This window comes from Candidozyma haemuli (assembly GCF_002926055.2).
Source record: "Candidozyma haemuli strain B11899 chromosome Unknown F_2014730914, whole genome shotgun sequence".
NCBI lineage: Eukaryota > Fungi > Ascomycota > Pichiomycetes > Serinales > Metschnikowiaceae > Candidozyma > Candidozyma haemuli.
Window position 1 is genome coordinate 143,639 of NW_020289912.1, and position 20,265 is coordinate 163,903.

The window sequence follows — 20,265 nt, forward strand, 5'->3', positions numbered from 1 at the left end:
GATGCATAACCCCTATAGAAGTATCTTGCGTTCCCGTAACACAAGATCTATCTACGTACGAGACACAGCGTATTATCTGTATTGCTCTTTAACATACATTGTAGTGGGAGCTAAAGAAGATAGAAAAAAACTTTGCTCATGTAGTCCTTTCTCGTTATGCCCTGATATCGCTTCGCAAATAACCATTTTTCCGAGCAGACTTACGAGGCTTGTCGCGTTCAGGCAACCTTTGCCTTTTCGGTTAAAACTATTTAGTCCCACAGATTTGAAGCACAACCTCCTAATTACGCCGGTCTCGCTCTCCGCTGACGGGCAAGCAGAAGTGGGGAAAATCGTAGGAACGTTCCTGAGCCGTTGTCATTGACACTTATCTGAGCCATCATGGCTTTGGCGAGCACTATCGTACACTCTTTCTTTTACTGATATCTCATTTTTAAACCACCATAGTAATTACCAAAGCAAATTCAATCCCCAGACTGGCTGAATCACCAAGGAAATCAATATACGGGATTTTTTTCTGTTTCATTTGAGGGGCGATGACAAGCCAACCGTACATATACTATTCGTTGACACATCGACCGTGCATGATATAACTGTTTTCCATGCATAACTAATGCATCTTTGTTGACCATTATGCAGTCCGAGAACATTTGGCTGCAAAATCCTATACGCAATTGACTCTGAAGCGGCCTGAAAGTCAATTTACGGTAACTCGTTGACTGTTTCGGGAGATCCTGCGATTCTTCGTATACTCCAGAAAGAAGTATATAAAGATGGGCATTTCTCATCATTTTTCGTTTCTTCACACCTCATTTGGGATTCAAATATCATGTTGCTCTTTGATCCCGCTAGTTGGGCTACGGTTGCACTTCTTGTGTCGTCAGTTTCAGCTTTGCAAATCCTGCAAGACACCACTACAAGTGGTGGTGGTGGTAGGAATGTTGTCAACGATGGTCTTTTCGTCAACCCTGGTGTGTACTATTCGGTGGTGGGAAGTTCTTCCACAAGCATCAATGGTGACATTAACAACAAGGGCCAGATCTTCGTTACATCCACAAGTAACTGGGCCTCGCTGGTTCAGCTTAATTCTGGAAGTTTGGACAACTCGGGAGATATTGCCTTGAACGGTACCAAAGCTACGTTTGGTACTTACTACAACTTGAACGCAGACAGAGACTTTGTTAACACAGGTAACATCTGGATTGCTTTGCCTGGTTTCACTGCAACTACCCTTTTCGGTACTCCTGCAATTACCCTTGGTTCTGGTAATGCTTTCAGCAATGGTAAGTGGGAGAACACTGGTAGAATTCATTTGACTCAACCTCAAGGTACAAGAGCCTCTGCCGCTGTCATTACTACTGGTTCCATCTTTGGCGGTGGAAGTATTGTCAATCTGGGTGCTGTCTGTCTTGGTAACATTAACTGGGTGCAATCTGTTGGTATCGACGGTACTGGATGTGTTAACATTGGCTCAGGTGCCCAGATGACTCTTGCTACCGCTGGTTACACTACCAACCCTCAACAGGAATTCTTCATGTCTACTTCCAACTCGCTGGTTCTCGTCTCCTTGGACGCTAACAATGCTGCTCAGAGAACATATACTATTGGCGGTTTTGGTAACGGTAACCGTATCAAGACCAATCTTGGTTTCAGTGACTACTCCTACAACAACGATACATTGTCCTTTACTGGATTGTTTGGCCTTTTTAAAATCAACATGAAGATTGGAGAGGGATACGACCCAGCTCTCTTTGCTACTGACAGAAACCTTCTTGGAGGCCATACTTATATCACCTATAACGGTCCAGTTCCTGCAGGCACTGATACCCCTACCAAGTGTTTATGTGAGGATATTCCTGAACCTCCGGAACTACCAGAGGAACCAAGTGCTTCCCCATCGGCTTCTCCTTCCCCTGAACCTTCTCCATCGGCCAAACCTTCTCCTTCAGACAATGATGGATCGTCTCCATCCGATTTAAATGGGTCGTCCCCATCTGACGGTTCCTCGCCATCAGATAATGCCAACAACGGATCTGGAAACAACGGATCTGGCTCATCTCCATCTGATGGATCTTCTCCTTCTGACGGTGCCAGCAACGGTAATGGCTCGAACGGATCTGGTTCTAATGGTTCTGGCTCATCTCCATCTGATGGATCTTCTCCTTCTGACGGTGCTAACAACGGTTCTGGATCAAACGGTAACGGCAGCAATGGCTCTGGTTCTAACGGTTCTGGCTCTTCTCCTTCTGGTGGTTCTTCTCCTTCTGACGGTGCTAACAACGGTAATGGCGCTAATGGCTCTGGATCAAACGGTTCAGGCTCTTCTCCTTCTGATGGATCTTCACCTTCTGATGGCGCCAATAACGGATCTGGCTCTAATGGTAATGGCTCTAACGGGTCAGGCTCTAACGGCTCTGGTTCTTCTCCATCCGATGGATCTTCTCCATCTGACGGCGCCAGCAACGGTTCTGGTTCAAACGGTTCTGGCTCCAACGGATCTGGTTCTAACGGTTCTGGATCTTCTCCATCTGACGGTTCCTCGCCATCTGACGGTGCTAACAATGGCTCTGGTTCTAACGGTTCTGGTTCGAATGGTTCTGGATCCAACGGCTCTGGCTCGTCTCCTTCTGACGGTTCCTCGCCATCTGACGGTGCTAACAACGGTAATGGCTCTAACGGCTCTGGCTCGTCTCCTTCTGACGGTTCCTCGCCATCTGACGGTGCTAACAACGGTAATGGCTCTAACGGCTCTGGATCTTCTCCATCTGCCGGTTCGTCTCCTTCTGACGGTGCCAACAACGGTTCGAATGGCTCTGGATCTAACGGCTCTGGCTCCAATGGCTCTGGATCTTCTCCTTCTGATGGATCTTCTCCTTCTGATGGATCTTCTCCTTCTGATGGCGCCAACAACGGATCTGGTTCTAACGGCTCTGGCTCCAATGGCTCTGGTTCTTCGCCATCTGATGGTTCGTCTCCATCTGACAATGCCAACAACGGTTCTGGTAACAACGGTTCTGGTTCGAATGGCTCTGGATCAAACGGTTCTGGCTCGTCTCCATCTGCCGGCTCGTCTCCTTCTGATGGCGCCAACAACGGTTCTGGAAACAACGGATCTGGTTCTAACGGATCTGGTTCTTCTCCATCTGCCGGTTCGTCTCCTTCTGACGGTGCTAACAATGGTTCTGGTTCTAACGGATCTGGTTCGAATGGCTCTGGATCAAATGGCTCTGGATCTTCTCCTTCCGATGGTTCATCTCCTTCTGACGGTGCCAACAACGGCTCTGGCTCCAACGGCTCTGGCTCGTCTCCTTCCGATGGATCTTCTCCATCTGATGGTGCCAACAATGGTTCTGGATCAAACGGTTCTGGATCTTCTCCATCCGATGGATCTTCTCCTTCCGACAGTGCTAACAACGGTTCTGGATCAAATGGTAACGGCAGCAATGGCTCTGGCTCCAACGGCTCTGGCTCCAACGGCTCTGGCTCGTCTCCTTCCGATGGATCTTCTCCATCTGATGGTGCCAACAACGGCACTGGTTCAAACGGTTCAGGCTCTAACGGTAATGGCTCGAACGGCTCTGGATCTTCTCCATCTGCCGGTTCGTCTCCTTCTGACGGTGCCAACGGAAATAATGGCTCTGGCTCCAACGGATCTGGTTCTAACGGATCTGGTTCTAACGGATCTGGATCTTCTCCTTCTGCCGGTTCGTCTCCATCAGACAATGCCAACAACGGTTCAGGCTCTAATGGTAATGGCTCTAACGGGTCAGGCTCTAACGGTTCCGGCTCGTCTCCTTCTGGTGGTTCTTCTCCTTCTAACAATGCCAACAACGGTAACGGCTCGAACGGTTCCGGCTCGTCTCCTTCTGGTGGATCTTCTCCTTCTGACGGTGCTAACAATGGTTCTGGATCAAACGGTTCTGGTTCGAATGGCTCTGGTTCTTCTCCATCTGACGGTTCCTCGCCATCTGACGGTGCCAACAACGGTAACAACGGTTCCGGCTCCAATGGCTCAGGATCCTCTCCTTCTGGTGGATCTTCTCCTTCTGACGGTGCTAACAACGGTTCTGGAAACAACGGTTCTGGTTCGAATGGTTCTGGATCCAACGGCTCTGGATCCTCCCCATCCGACGGATCTTCTCCATCTGACGGTGCCAACAATGGTACGGGCTCAAACGGTTCTGGCTCTTCTCCTTCTGGTGGTTCTTCTCCTTCTGATGGTGCTAACAACGGTAACGGCTCGAACGGTTCCGGCTCCAATGGTTCCGGCTCGTCTCCATCTGATGGCGCCAACAACGGTAACGGCGCTAACGGCAACGGTTCAAATGGTAATGGCTCCGGTTCTAACGGTTCAGGCATAGATGGCTCTGGCTCTAACGGTTCTGGATCTGATGGCTCTGGTGCAAATGGTTCAGGCTCTGATGGCTCTGGCTCTAACGGTTCTGGATCTGATGGCTCTGGTGCAAATGGTTCTGGATCTAATGGCTCTGGCGCCAACGGTTCCGGCTCTGATGGTTCTGGTGCTAATGGTTCTGGCTCAGGCGCTAACGGTTCTGGTGCTAACGGTTCTGGTGCTAACGGTTCTGGTGCTAACGGTTCTGGCTCTAACGGTTCTGGTGCTAATGGTTCTGGCGCTAATGGTTCTGGTTCTGATGGTTCTGGCTCAGGCGCTAACGGTTCTGGTGCTAACGGTTCTGGCTCTAACGGTTCCGGTTCTGATGGCTCTGGATCTGATGGTTCTGGTGCTAACGGTTCTGGATCTAATGGCTCTGGCGCCAACGGTTCCGGCTCTGATGGTTCTGGTGCTAACGGTTCTGGTGCTAATGGATCAGGCTCTAACGGTTCTGGATCAGATGGCTCTGGTGCCAACGGTTCTGGCGCTAACGGCTCCGGCTCTAGCAGTTCTGGTGCTAACGGTTCCGGTTCCGGTTCTAACGGTTCTGGATCTAACGGTTCTGGTACTAACGGCAACGGTTCTGGTGCTAACGGCACTGGATCTAATGGCTCAGGCTCTAACGGTTCTGGTTCTAACGGCTCAGGTGCCAATGGTTCTGGATCAGGCTCTGGAGCCAACGGTTCTGGTATCAATGGTGCTCTCACGACTTTCACTACTACTGATGCCCACGGTAACCCTGTTACTGAATCCGGTGTTATTGTCGTAACTACTGATTCTGCTGGTTCTTTGACAACCTCCACCTCGTTGTTCAAGCCTTCAAGATACACTACAACGCTTGAGACTACTGATGGTAAGGGTAATGTTGCCACGAAGACTGCAATTGTTTGTGACACCACTGCATCTGATGGTGTTCGTACAGTTTACACCACTGTATGCCCAGAGACTACAGCCTTCGTATCCACACTCGCTGACGGCTCGAAGACCACTCTCACTGCTGCTATTGTCGAAACTACCATCCACGGTGTTGTCACCTCATATACTTCGGTGTGTCCTCCAGCCAGCTCCTACGTTTCTACTTACAAGAACACCAAGTCTGATGGCCTGGTTGAGACTTCCCTGTGTACCGTCGTTGTCCAAACTGACGTCTACGGAGAGGTGCACACATCCACCTTGTCTTCTGGCTCGGCTTCACAGGGAGCCGCCGGCGCTCCAAAGGCTCCTGGTGCTACTCCAACCCCTGCTGCTGCCCCATCTGCTGCAAGCGCTTCTGCTTCTCCTAACAGTGTTGCTCCACCAGCTAGTGTTCAAAGTTACAAGGGCGCTGCCTCTTCCCCAAGACTTGGTCTCGAATGGGTCCTTCCTCTTGGTCTTTTCGTCTTCTTCTAGTGCCTGAGACCACTTTAAACCGGATTTTTACTCATTCTACCCGCAGCCATTCCACGCTGTGGCGAGTTCCTTGGATACCCTTTTCCCTCGTTTCGAATTAGTCTATTTTATTCAATTTACATATCTTATTTCGGATTCTGTAGAAATCTTCAAAGCTACATGTTGCCAAGCCCAAGAAATCAAACATGTGAAACCAATTGATGCATAGAATGAAAACTACTGCTCCCAAAGTCGTATTATCTATTGTTGATGTCGTACACCAAGAAAGCACAAAGCAGTTGAGTTACCAATAGAAGACCTAAGAGAAACGCCAATAAATTCTCTCACCAGGCGACTTTTCTTTGCATTGTCACCTTCAGAAACCGAACACATCTTCGTCTTCTAAAACATTGTTTCATTGATCATTGTTCCTACCACTTCCATATTTGCAACCACGATGCAGATAAGCTTGACCCATTGAAGGATCGATGTAAAAAATAACCACTTCTAACCCTAGGTACATAATCGCTAACCATCATTGTGTTCTATCGAACATGACAATGGAAAATCGTGCAGTCTCGCTTAGCAATATAGTCCCTTGCAAGGTTGCACTGGGCGTAACTGCAAACCGTTAGATGCCCTATGAGGTTAGCAACATTGTGGGGAGGCTTTCGTAAACATGCTGGGATAAGGTGCACAGGAGGTGAACAGGGAAGTGGAGGTTCTGTCGGCAAGCTTAAAGCGGTAGGCTTGATTGGACGGTTTGACCTTATTGTTTTAGGTATAACCATTTGGGGTTCACCAAAAGGTCATTTTCTTAGAAGCCAGCCATATACGGTTAAGAAACATCCAAGCAAGATAAAATGCAAGTATAGCCACAGAAATAACACTTTAAACATGCGTTAGGGGCGGGCTTCAGTGATATGGTTGCCATTGTCATGTTGAGAACAATATGATTATGATACTTGCCTTGAAGGTTAAGCCATATGAAAATGGACCAAAGACTTGCTGGGCCAGACTTGAAGGAGGAAATAAAATAATAGGTTCAGGCTATCCAGAATAAGCTTTTTCGGCTAAAAGCTTGACGAAAAATCAAGCTTTCGATTATCTCAAGAATCTTGGAACCAAGGCATCTTGGGTTAAAGTATCAACTTTAACTTTAATTAGGCTTTGCCATGCTGATTTACCTGAAGTACATTACAGGGTCTTAGCGAAGGCTTCTATTTTGGCGAGTCCTTGCGGCGAACCATTCGGTTGCATGATCCCTGCATTTTTCCTTACATCACCCTTTCTTCATGTTCTATTGCATCGGCAACTTCTGGTTGCAGTCGACAAGGGGTGACCGTAAAGCGGAGGGGAAGCAACGTTGTAGCTAGCTGTCTTGCCAGATACGAGCTCACACGATGGTCTAGGCGACGAACGCTGGCTCGGTTGCACCGTAACTGTGAGCTAGGGTAACTTTTGACGAGACTAAATTTTAGCGGCTTCTGGAAGATACCTTCAAAACAGGTAAGTGGAACCTGATGCAGCAGTAGATTGTCTGAGTTGAATGAAAGATGGTGCAACCGCAGCTTCATCAATCTCGTATATGTATTGACTGGAAAAGATTCGGAGTAGAAGCCTGGACTTTGCCGAAACGGTGAGTAGGCAATGGATGAAGCAGTTGCAGCCGTTGCAGTCGTAGCAGCATAGCAAGTCCTTTGCCATTGCTGGTTCTAGCAATGCAGTATGGGAGCCAGAGCCGTTCTTCGTAATGTACTCAAAAGTAGTATCAACATATCACCAGTATCACCAGTATCACCAGACCCAGGGGGTCCCAAAAGAGCAGCTAATACCCAGAGATTGGCATTGTTTTTAACATGCCATTATTCAAGCGAAGAGGATCCTTCTCATATGCTCCTCCAAACCAGCACATTCCCATAACCATATCTCAAAAGCATACCATCAAGTAGTAGTTGGCAGCTACACCATCAAGTGTCTCAGAGCAACATGCCACAAACCACGCAAATCCCTCCAAACCTCCCCAAAAAAAAGTATCACAATACCGGTTCAGGAGCAGATCGCCATAACCCGGTGACTAATGCAACGTGGTTCAGGCAATCGGTGCAAGGTGTTTACATCAAGCCACAGTACCTTAATCAAAACTACACAAAACCCGGAAAGGTTGACCCGACTAATGCAACGCGTGGGAAATAAACAAAAAAACAAAAAAAAAAAAAAAACAAAAGAGAAAAAATTTGGGTCGGTTCCTGTGAATTTGTCAGTATCTACCTTTCTCAACATCAACACCATCATCAAATGACCCTCCAGCAGCAATAGCAACCATGAATACCCACCAAGAACAGCCTCGCCAACAAGGTTGTACTTTTCTGTTTTTGCCCATTTCTTGCCCACGGCGTGTCTTAGAACCCCCCCAGTGCCTCTAATCGCCATCCCTAGCTTCATATGTGGTTTAACCGCCCGTGCTTGCGCTACGACAGTGGTTGCAGGCTTTTCAGATTGAATCGTGGGCCACAAAAGGCAATGGTTTACTTACAAGCCACCCGGGTCAATTCGTGACGAAGCATTCTAAACCATCAGATGCGTTAGTGTGGGTAATGGTGCTTTTTCAGTAGGGCGATGTTTTGTTGATGGTGGAACAGGTGAATGCATGGACAAATCGGTCGAGGGAGTATCCCAATTGGTGTTGTTTCAAGGGAGCCAATGGCAGGTGAAAAAGGGATAACCCAACAGACTTGGCAGATGTAGAGCAGGTAAAGAGATAGTTGGGAGGGAGGTGAATTCTGGAGTTTGAGTTTGTTGACTAGGTAATGTAGATCCAGTGAGGTCATTGGCAGGAAAGGCAGGACCCTTGGTGGTCTTCCTGGGTAGATCTGCTGGAGTAGAAATTTCCATTCCATGGTTGAAGCACCGAATGTTCGTGATCGTCAAAGGATCAACACTAAAAGTGCAGATATCAGAACCGGGAATTCAGGGAATTGGCCCGCCCCTCCGATCGCCCAAAAAAGAGAAAGATAATCCATGTACGGCGATCGCACGGCGATCAGCGCAAATCACGGATAAACCCGAGATTCTTGCAAATGACATGACGGTAGAAACTGAATAACCACCACTAGGAGCTATTTTTGTTCATCCCTTGGACTCCAAGGTTGCCTTAGGTACAGCAGGCTAAAGGAAGCAAGGCAGCACGCAAGCAGCAGGCAGAAGGTTGCGCGCCATGCACCCCATGCACCTCGGGAAATCTAGACTATGCGGCGTGCATTGTAGAATGGGAGCGGGAAGAAAATAGACTTTTTTTTTTGGGGGCGTCCCCAGATCGTGCAAAAGCAGATGTGGAAAGAGAGTTTTTAGTTTTAGTGTCAATGCATGGGAGGGTAAAGTGGGAGGCACGGGTGTGGGTGTAAGTGGCATTGCTGGCTCTGGGGATTGGGGGGAGGGGGTTGGTTGGAGTGGATAGTATGGGAGGTGAAATTGCTATTGAAGACTGCAGCCGAATAAAAGTGCCAAGTCCTATGTGCAGGACACCAATAAATAATTGCTTTACGAGAGAACCAACTTTGGATGAAAAAAATAGGTTGAACAATAAAAAAAGTAAAAATATCTGAAAAGTTACACAGAACCAGCAGTGCCTGAGGCTTGCCCAGGAACATGAGTTTCAGCTGGCAATCCAGGAGCCACAAAAAGCCCCCAAAAGTGTCTCAATCCCAGTGTTTGCTCATATATAAGGTTTAAAAGGTGGCCGTGTGGCTTCCCTACTGGAGGCTTTTTTTTGTGGATGTTTTGGTACAAGCGAGGCTTGAGGCTTTTTGAGACATCTGGAGGGCAGAAGTGTAGTTTGGTTGCTCCCGGGAGGGAGAGGAAGACGAAGTGGATGATGTAAGTAAGGACAAGAAAGCGAAGGATAAAGAGGTTGTAGGGACAAAGACGTCGTGGGGACAACGTTTACGCCTTCACGCTTAAGGCGTTCAGGGTGTCAGGCGTTCAGGGTGTCAGGCGTTTAGTCTCTAGGCGAGGACTCTTCCCTTTGTAGAACCATACTGGTGTAATGTACCACCAGCAAGTGGTTGCATTTCCACGCCTTCACGCCTTGAGGCGTTCAGGCTGAGGCTCAACAGACCATCCAGGGCTTTGTCTACATGGACTTATACAACTGGATCTGGATCTTGTTGTAGTGGATTTGGAGGATTTGGGTGCCCATTAAGCGCGCTCGGATTTGTAGAGCAAGCTTCCGTGCGGTGGTTTAAGCCTTCCCACTGGTAAGCGTAACAGGGGCAAACCAACCCAGCAGACGAGGATGAGGTGGAGGTGGAGGCAGAGGCAGACGCCGTGCGCTAAACCCGAGAAACAGTGAAGTAGTGGAAGAAGTAGTGGAAGAAGTAGTGGAAAGTGAAAGGTGAAGTAGTGGAAGGTAGATGGTTAGGTAATGGGAGGTGCATTGGCTGCGAAAAATAATGGGTGAGGTAGAGTACTGGATGGCTGCAAGATGGAGAATAGGGAAATGTAAGATGCAAAAAAGTGCCGTAGGGATTGCTCTAGGTAAGGGCTTACCCAAAAGAAAGCGATGTGGCGTGGCCGTGGCGTGGACGTGGCGTGGACGTGGCATGAACATGACATGAACACTTAGATGGTGCTTTGGCGGGTTCTTATCGTGGTTTTCTGCCCTGAACGGTTTTGAGCGACAGGTTATAGGGCCAGTGGGTATTGGCAGAGTCAGCGTCTTTGGATGTTTCTGGCAAGTGTGGTTCCCGTTCCGCTGTCGCTGGCGCTGTCGCTGTTTGCGCTGCTTGGCGGGTAATTGTAGTCTCTAGTAAGCAAGACAAGGCAAGACAAGGCAAGGGTTTGTCGAGGAAGTAGGCGAGAGGGAGACAACTGAGGTGGAGTTGGGGTGGTTTAGGGAGGTGGAGTTGGGCGACTGGTTTGGAGAAACAGGCAGAGGCAGAAGGAGAGGCAGCAGGGTGCAGCTTCGGAGTTGGATGGATGGATGGATCAAGTCTGGACTCCATCTGGTTCTTTTACCTTTGCACTAGAAAACAGCTTTGGGGCTACAATGGACCGTTCGTCGTCATCGTTAGTTCATCGTTAGTTCATCGGTTGTTCATCGTTAGTTCATTGTTAGTTCTTCTTCATCACAATGGCCCATTCTACGCTTCCTCTAAATCAACCAGGTAACCAGTTTGCCAAGATGCACTGTGGATTATTCTTTGCCAGGACAAAGCACAGCAAACAAGAAACGCCGGTTTCAGAGCACACTAGAGAAGACTGACCAGTCCAAGGGATGTACTACGGCACAAAGCCATGGTCGGTCAAGGCCAGGCTAAAAGAGCCCCCAATGGCTTGTTGAAGGTTTAGAGCCAGGGAGTGCAAGTTGAAGAAACAGCTAGTTTGAGGGTTTGGGCGGGAGGAAATGGAAAAAGAAAGAAAGAGGAAGACTCTAAGTAGTACTAGGGCGGCGATCGAATCCCGTGCATGGGCGAGCCATTGAGGTGGAGGTGGAGATGGAGGTGGAGTTAGAGGTGGAAGTGGAAGTAAGTAAGAGTGGATGGTAGACGCAGAGACAGAAGCAGTGGATAGGTAGTCTGTTTAGGTTAAACACGCTTTATGGGAAGAAGGGGCTTCGTGAACACGGTTAACTGTGCTTCTTAGTATGGAACTGGTGGTGAAACTTAGCCACGGGCAAGTGGCAGGGTCGCGCTTGTGCTTGTGCTTGTGCTTATGCTGCTGCTGCCGCCTGGTGACGCATCTCAGCGTTGAGTGTTCACTGGCAGCGCAAGGGCACTGTGGGGATCATGTACCGGTACATTGAGCAAATAGGCTTAGAAGCGAGGACTGGCCTAGGGACGGGTGGCTAAAGTGGATGAGGTGACCTTATTACCCGTTTGAGGCCTTTTGGGCGGGTTCTCAGATCGGCCTCAGATCTCTGATTTCACTCTTGTGCATTGGATTCTTCGGTAGCATGGAGAACTATCACTGGGATCGACGGGTGGGATGGCATATATGCAGGACAACTAGGATTCAACAAGTCTTTCTCGCTCCTCTAGCGCTTGTGCGTCGTGCATTGCATCCCGCATTGCATCCCGCATTGCATTGCACTACATTGCACACTCTACTTCACTTCCCAGCCTTCCCTCACTCGCCTTCTCCCGTTTCTCTTCTTCCTCAATGCCCTTCTTCGCCAAACATGCAAATCCCTCGGCAACTCGTCCCATTATCACCATTGTATCCTATCGCTTCTTCCTGCGAATCGCCCTTCCCCCACGTATTTTCCTGGCTTAGCCAGCTCGCCTTTTCGCCCCATATAAACTCCCCCAGTCCTCCTCTTTTTCCTTCCCCCATCATCCTTCTTTTGCTATGCTATTACTTCGTGGCTGGCTTGCTACTGCCTTATACCTTTCGGCAGTATGGGCTTTGACCATCACGGAAAACACCGTCAGTGTTTCTCCTGTCAGCTTATCAATTGGCAGTCTTACCATCAACCCTGATGTGTACTACTCCATCGTCAACAACTTGCTTACCACCCTTGGAGGAAGCTTGGATAACCAGGGTGGCTTCTATGTGACTTCTGCCAACGGCTTGGCCGCTTCGGTGTCCATTGTGTCGGGCTCCATTAGAAACTCAGGCGACCTTGCCTTCAATTCCTTGAGGGCCAGTGTGGTGAGTAACTATAACTTGAACTCCGTGGGCAGCTTTGTCAATTCGGGTAACATGTGGCTTGGTATCAGTTCGTACTCCTTGACGCCACCTATTATCCTTGGTTCCGCTACCAATTGGCAGAATACTGGTAAGATCTACTTGAGTCAGACTTCGGGCTCTGCATCCACCATCACCATCTCCCAGGCCTTGGGTTCGGTCACTAACGATGGTACAATGTGTATTGAGCGTTTGAGTTGGTTGCAAACAACCAGTATCACCGGTTCGGGTTGTATCAACGTCATGGACGACGCTCACCTCCAGCTCCAGATCAGTCCCTGGAACGTTGCTAACACACAGACCATCTACCTTTCCTCTGGCTCTTCTATGATGTCTGTGCTTGGTCTCTCGCAGAGTATCACTGGCACAAAGACTTACCACGTTGTTGGTTTCGGTAGTGGCAACCAGATCCGTGTCAACACTGGTTTCACCTCGTACAGTTACTCCAACGGTGTCTTGACACTTTCTTTCTTCCTTGGTGTTTTTAAGATCGCTTTCAACATTGGTACTGGCTACTCTAGCTCGGGCTTCTCTACTAACGGTGTCTTGGGCGCTGGAACAAGAATCTCCTACAGTGGTGCTTATCCTGGCAATATTCCTTCCATTTGTCAGTGTGAGGACTTCCCTGAGCCTACTACTACACCATTGCCTTCGTCTACGCTTTCTAGCTCCAGCTCAGTGCCATCTTCAAGCCTGATCACCTCTTCTGAATCGCTGTCAGCAGCACAGTCTTCCAGTGAGCCAGCTTCTTCCAGTGAGCCAGCTTCTTCCAGTGAGCCTGCTTCTTCCAGTGAACCAGCTTCTTCCAGTGAGCCAGCTTCTTCCAGTGAACCAGAAACAAGCTCTGATCTTGGCCTTACTGAGTACACCACTACCTGGACTACCACCGACGAGAACGGTGATCCTGAGACTGACTCGGGTGTTGTTATTGTGACCACCGACCAGGATGGTTCTTTGACTACCACCACTTCGCTCTTCCCTCCTGAAGCTAGTTCTTCAGAGAGTTCTTCTGAAGAGCCTCCATTCACCACCTACACTACTACTTGGACATCGGACGGTGAGGATGGACCTGAAACCGACTCAGGAGTCGTCATTGTTACTACTGATGAGAATGGTGATGTTACTACTACTACGTCTATAATTCCTGCCGAGACTCCGTCTGAGAGCGCTAGTGAAAGTTCTGCTGAGGAGCCTCCATTCACTACTTATACTACTACATGGACTTCTGACGGCGAAGATGGACCCGAAACCGATTCAGGTGTCGTTATCGTCACTACTGACGAGAATGGGGATGTTACAACTACTACTTCTATAATTCCTGCCGAGACTCCTTCTGAGAGTGTTGGTGAAAGTTCTTCAGAAGAACCCCCATTCACTACTTATACTACTACATGGACCTCGGACGGTGAAGACGGCCCAGAGACTGACTCTGGAGTCGTTATTGTCACAACTGATGAGAATGGTGAAGTTACCACCACCACCTCGCTTTTCCCTCCCGAAGCTAGTTCGTCGGAGAGCTCCTCTGAAGAACCTCCTTTCACTACTTACACCACTACATGGACCGCTGATGGCGAAGATGGGCCAGAGACAGATTCAGGAGTCGTCATCGTTACTACTGATGAGAATGGCGATGTTACTACTACTACTTCCATTATTCCTGCTGAAACGCCTTCTAGTGAAAGTTCTTCGGAAGAACCTCCATTCACTACTTACACCACTACTTGGACTTCGGATGGTGAAGATGGACCTGAGACTGACTCTGGAGTTGTCATTGTCACTACTGACGAGAATGGTGAAGTTACCACTACTACTTCTATAATTCCCGCCGAGACTCCTTCTGAAAGCGCTGGTGAAAGCTCTTCTGAAGAACCTCCATTCACCACCTACACTACTACATGGACTTCTGATGGCGAGAACGGTCCAGAGACAGATTCTGGAGTTGTGATCGTGACCACTGACCAAGACGGTGCTTTGACAACCACCACCTCGATCATTCCTCCTGAAAGTTCTTCTGAGGCTCCCCAGTTTACTACTTACACTACTACATGGACCTCAGATGGTGAAGATGGACCTCAAACCGACTCAGGTGTGGTGATTGTGACTACTGATGAAGATGGTGCTTTGACTACGACGACATCTACTTTCCCTCAACCTTGGACCACTTATACCACAACCTGGACTTCGGACGGCGAAGATGGTCCTGAGACTGACTCGGGAGTGGTAATTGTTACTACTGACGAAAATGGAGATGTGACCACTACAACCTCCACCATTCCTCAGCCTTGGACCACCTATACTACTACTTGGACCTCTGACGGTGAAAATGATTCTGGCGTTGTTATCGTTACTACGGATGAAAACGGAGCAATCACCACCACGACTTCTACCATTCCTCAGCCATGGACTACTTACACAACTACCTGGACTTCAGATGATGAGACCAACTCTGGTGTGGTGATCGTTACTACTGATGAGAATGGCGACTTAACCACTACTACATCGACCATTCCTGCTCCATTCACCACTTATACTACCACTTGGACTTCAGATGGAGAGAATGGTCCTGAGACAGACTCTGGTGTTGTCATCGTGACTACTGACGAGAACGGTGATATTACAACTACTACTTCTACAATTCCTCAGCCATGGACCACCTATACTTCTACATGGACCAGTGACGGTGAGAATGGACCAGAGACCGACTCGGGAGTTGTGATTGTTACCACCGATGAGAACGGAGAGATCACCACTACCACATCTGTCATTCCTCCTCCATGGACAACGTATACTAGTACTTGGACTTCCGATGGCCAAACTGATTCAGGTGTTATTATTGTGACTACAGATGAGAACGGTGATTTGACTACTACTACCTCCACCATCCCTCAACCATGGACCACCTATACTACTACCTGGACTAGTGATGGAGAAACCGACTCTGGAGTAGTCATTGTCACCACTGACCAAAATGGAGAGTTGACTACTACTACTTCGACGATCCCACAGCCATGGACCACCTACACCACTACCTGGACTTCTGATGGTGAAGATGGCCCTGAGACGGATTCTGGTGTTGTTATCGTTACTACGGATGAGAATGGTGAAATCACTACAACGACTTCTACTATTCCTCAACCTTGGACTACTTACACCACTACCTGGACCTCTGACGACGAGAACGGTAATCCTCAAACTGATTCCGGTGTCGTGATTGTCACAACCGACCAGGATGGAGCATTGTCCACTACTACGTCTACCATTCCACAGCCTTGGACCACCTATACTACTACTTGGACATCGGATGGTGAAAATGGACCTGAGACTGACTCTGGTGTCGTTATTGTTACAACTGACGCTGATGGCTCGCTTACAACAACCACATCAATCATTCCTCAACCTTGGACCACTTTTACTACTACCTGGACTTCTGATGATGAGAATGGAAACCCAGTAACCGATTCGGGTGTGGTGATTGTCACTACCGACGACCAAGGTGCCTTGACGACCACGACTTCTACCATTCCTGCTCCATTCACCACCTATACTACTACTTGGACTTCTGATGGAGAGAATGGACCAGAAACTGATTCTGGTGTTGTCATCGTGACTACAGACGAAAACGGCGAATTGACCACCACCACTTCGACAATCGCCCAGCCTTGGACTACTTACACTACTACGTGGACTTCCGATGACGACAATGGTAATCCTCAGACAGACTCTGGTGTTGTTATAGTCACTACTGACCAGGACGGTGCTTTGACCACGACCACTTCTGTGATTCCTGCTCCATGGACCACCTACACCTCGACTTGGACGTCTGATGGCGAAGACGGTAATCCTGTGACAGACTCTGGTGTGATTATTGTGACAACTGATGCCGATGGTTCTCTTACAACCACCACTTCCATTATTCCTCCACCGTTCACTACCTATACTACTACTTGGTTCAGTGACGATGGCAATGGAGACGCACAGACAGAGTCTGGTGTGGTTATTGTGACAACAGACAGCGACGGTGCTCTTTCTACCACCACTTCGATCATCCCTGCTCCATATACTACTTACACTACTACCTGGACCAGTGATGGTGAGAACGGACCAGAAACTGATTCCGGTGTTGTGATTGTTACAACTGATGAGAATGGTGCTTTGACCACTACCACTTCTATCATCCCTGCTCCATTCACTACTTACACGACAACTTGGACTCAAGATGGAGAGGCTGGTCCAGAAACTGATTCCGGTGTTGTGATTGTTACAACTGACGAGAATGGTGCCTTGACCACTACCACTTCTATCATTCCTCCTGAAGGCACTCCATCTCAGAGTTCGCCAGAGTCTCCTCAGTTCACTACCTTCACTACCACTTGGACTACAACTAATGAGAATGGTGACCCAGAGACCGATTCCGGTGTTGTTATCGTGACTACTGATGAGGATGGTGCCTTGAGTACTACTACTTCTATTATCCCTAACCAGTTCACTACTTACACTACCACTTGGACCACAGATGGACCTGACGGACCTGAAACTGACTCTGGTGTTGTGATCGTTACTGCTGACGACGAAGGTCAGTTGTCTACAACAACCTCGCTCTTTGACCGTCCTTGGACTACCTATACTACCACTTGGACCACCACGGACGATAACGGTGATGAAGTTACCGATTCTGGTGTTGTGATTGTGACTACAGACGCTGATGGTGCTTTGACCACGACTACTTCCATCATTGCAGCTGAAGCTACTCCTTCTGACAGTTCTGCTGAAGCTCCACCATTCACCACTTTCACTACTACTTGGACATCTAACGATGAAAATGGTAACCCAGTGACTGACTCTGGTGTTGTGATTGTCACCACTGATGCTGATGGATCTTTGACTACAACCACCTCGTTGATTCCAGCCGAAGCTACTCCATCTGATAGTGCTGTTGAAGAGCCTCCATATACCACCTTCACAACTACTTGGACGACTACTGATGAGAATGGTGATCCAGTGACGGACTCTGGCGTTGTAATTGTTACTACTGATGAAAATGGTGCCTTGACAACCACTACATCTATCATTGAGAACCCATTCACAACCTACACCACCACTTGGACTTCCACTGATGAGAATGGCAACGCTGTTACTGATTCTGGTGTCGTTATTGTCACTACTGATAGCAATGGTGACTTGAGTACTACTACTTCGATTATTGCCGCTGAAGTGACACCTACTGAAAGCTCGTCTGATGTTCCACCATTCACCACCTTGACAACCACTTGGACCGCCACGGATGAAAACGGTGATGTTAGAACTGACTCTGGTGTGGTGATTGTTACCACTGACGCCGATGGTGCCTTGACCACTACTACGTCCATCATTCCTCCAGAGGTTACAGCATCTGAGAGTAGCCCAGGTTCTCCATTCACTACTTACACCACCACCTGGACTTCTGATGGCACTGATGGCCCTGAGACCGACTCTGGTGTTGTTGTGGTGACGACTGATGAGAATGGTGAATTGACTACGTCGACATCTTTGTTGCCTAAGGCTTTTACTTCCTTCACCACCACTTGGACTGCTACAGATGAAAATGGCGATGTCCACACCGATTCAGGTGTTGTCATTGTTACCACGGATGAAAACGGTGATTTGGCTACCACAACTTCTGTGTTCCCACCTGAAGGCTCTCCAACTGAAAGCACTCCAGGTACTCCTCCTTTCACCACCTTCACCCTGACATGGACTTCTACCGGTGATGATGGTGAGCTTCACACTGATTCAGGAGTTGTGATTGTCACTACAGATGAAAACGGAGCTTTATCTACTACCACTTCCCTTTTCCCTCTGGACTTCACAACTTACACCACCTCATGGACTACCACGGACGAGAATGGCAACCCTGTTACTGACTCAGGTGTTGTCATTGTGACTGCTGACCAGGATGGTGGCTTGACAACGACAACTTCCCAGTTCCCTCCAGTGACTACCCCAGATGTCTCAGGCCTCACTTCTTTCACTTCTACCTGGACCACTACCAACGAGAACGGTGATGAAGTGACCGACTCAGGCGTGATCATAGTGACCACTGACTCAGATGGTTCGTTGACTACAACCACATCTGTGATTCCACCATTGACCTCATTCACTTCGACTTGGACAACAACTAACGACAACGGAGAACCAGTAACTGAGTCTGGAGTTATTATCGTGACTACTGACGCTGACGGCGCCTTGACCACCACGACTTCTCAGTTTGACCCAGACGGTACTGATGCCCCTCCATTTACGACTTTTACTTCCTCTTGGACAACCACCGATGCAAATGGTAACCCAGTTACTGAGTCCGGCGTGGTGATCGTTACGACTGACGCTGATGGAGCTTTGACTACAACTACTTCTCAGTTCCCTGCTGAATCTACTCCAGACTCTCCACTTACGTCGTTCACTTCTACTTGGACTACTACTGACGAGAATGGAAACATTGAGACTGACTCTGGTTTGGTGATTGTGACTACTGATCCTGAAGGAAACTTGATCACTTCAACCTCCCAGTTCCCTAAGGCTAGCGATCCAGTCACCGACGGAGGAGCTTCTCAGACTGGAACTGATGGTGGTGCTATTGTGACAACCGACTCCGATGGTTCTTTGACTACCATTATTCCTTCCGATGGTGGTTCTGGTCCTGATGGTTCCCAGACTGACTCGAATGTGATAGTCACCACTGACTCAGACGGCTCGTTAACTACCTCTACTCGTTCTGGCGGCGCTTCTCCAACAGACGGTGCTGCAACTGATGGCCAGCAGACTTACGTGACTACTGATGCTGATGGTAATGTTATTACTACCACTGGTCCAGCTTTGACTGACTACACTTCGACTTGGGCTACTACTGACGAAAACGGCCATAAGACTTCTGCCTCCGGAGTTGTGATTATTACTACTGATTCCGATGGTTCGTTGTACACCACTACTTCTGCGTTCGACACCAAGGACGGTTCTCAGACCGACTACACTACCACCATCCACACCACTGATCCTAATGGTGATGTGTTGACTAAGACTGTTGTTGTTTGTGAAACCACAGATTCTGATGGCTCCTTGACCACCACTACCTCTGTGTGCCCAGAGAGAACAACCTACGTTTCTACTAAGGAAGATGGATCTGAGACCACAGTGTCAGCCGACCTTATCGAGACTACTATTGACGGTGTTACTACTATCTACACCTCGGTTTGTCCCGAACAAACCACGTTTGTTTCGACCAAGGAGGATGGTTCTGAAGCCACTTTCACTGGCGACATCATCGAGACAACCATCGATGGCACTCCAACTTCCTTCACGTCTGTCCACTCTGCTCCAACTGTCAAGTCTACCTTCACAACGCAGTATGAGACTACTAGAGAAGATGGCCATGTCGAGACTACCCTGGATGTTGTGGTCGTTGGAACTGGTTCTGACGGCGTACCTTACACTTCCACTATTGCAGGTGAATCGGTTGCTCCTGGTGTGGCTCCTACTGGCACTGAAGCTGGCGGAGATACCCCAGCCGACCAGACCACTTTCGATACCGTTTACACGTCGACTGGCTCTGCAGCTCCACCAAACGTCTCCTCCTATGAGGCTGGTGCCTCTTCATCAAAATTCAGCGCCAAATGGTTGCTTCCTTTTGCTTTCTTTGCCATGTTCTAAGCATGACTTCTGACATACCTTGTCTTTGATTGTTTTCCTTCTGCATTCGCTCATACCCATTAATGCCTCTGGCAATTCTTTAGATAAATACAGCTTTCAATATATTAATTTCGGTTCAAAGTGTCTACTGCAGCTTC

At 48.6% G+C, this 20,265-nt stretch overlaps 2 protein-coding genes across 2 annotated transcripts; both read left to right on the forward strand. All coding sequences in view use genetic code 12, as the record gives it.

Annotated features, from left to right (window-relative positions):
- Positions 1–829: 829 nt before the first annotated feature.
- On the forward strand, positions 830–5,782 carry CXQ85_003765 (uncharacterized protein; the record flags this gene model as incomplete). The annotated part of the gene is made up of 1 exon (XM_025487399.1): positions 830–5,782. The coding sequence occupies one exon, from the start codon at positions 830–832 to the stop codon at positions 5,780–5,782; it is 4,953 nt and encodes a 1,650-aa protein (XP_025344415.1).
- A 6,327-nt stretch (positions 5,783–12,109) lies between these two features.
- On the forward strand, positions 12,110–20,128 carry CXQ85_003766 (uncharacterized protein; the record flags this gene model as incomplete). The annotated part of the gene is made up of 1 exon (XM_025487400.1): positions 12,110–20,128. The coding sequence occupies one exon, from the start codon at positions 12,110–12,112 to the stop codon at positions 20,126–20,128; it is 8,019 nt and encodes a 2,672-aa protein (XP_025344416.1).
- Positions 20,129–20,265: the final 137 nt, after the last annotated feature.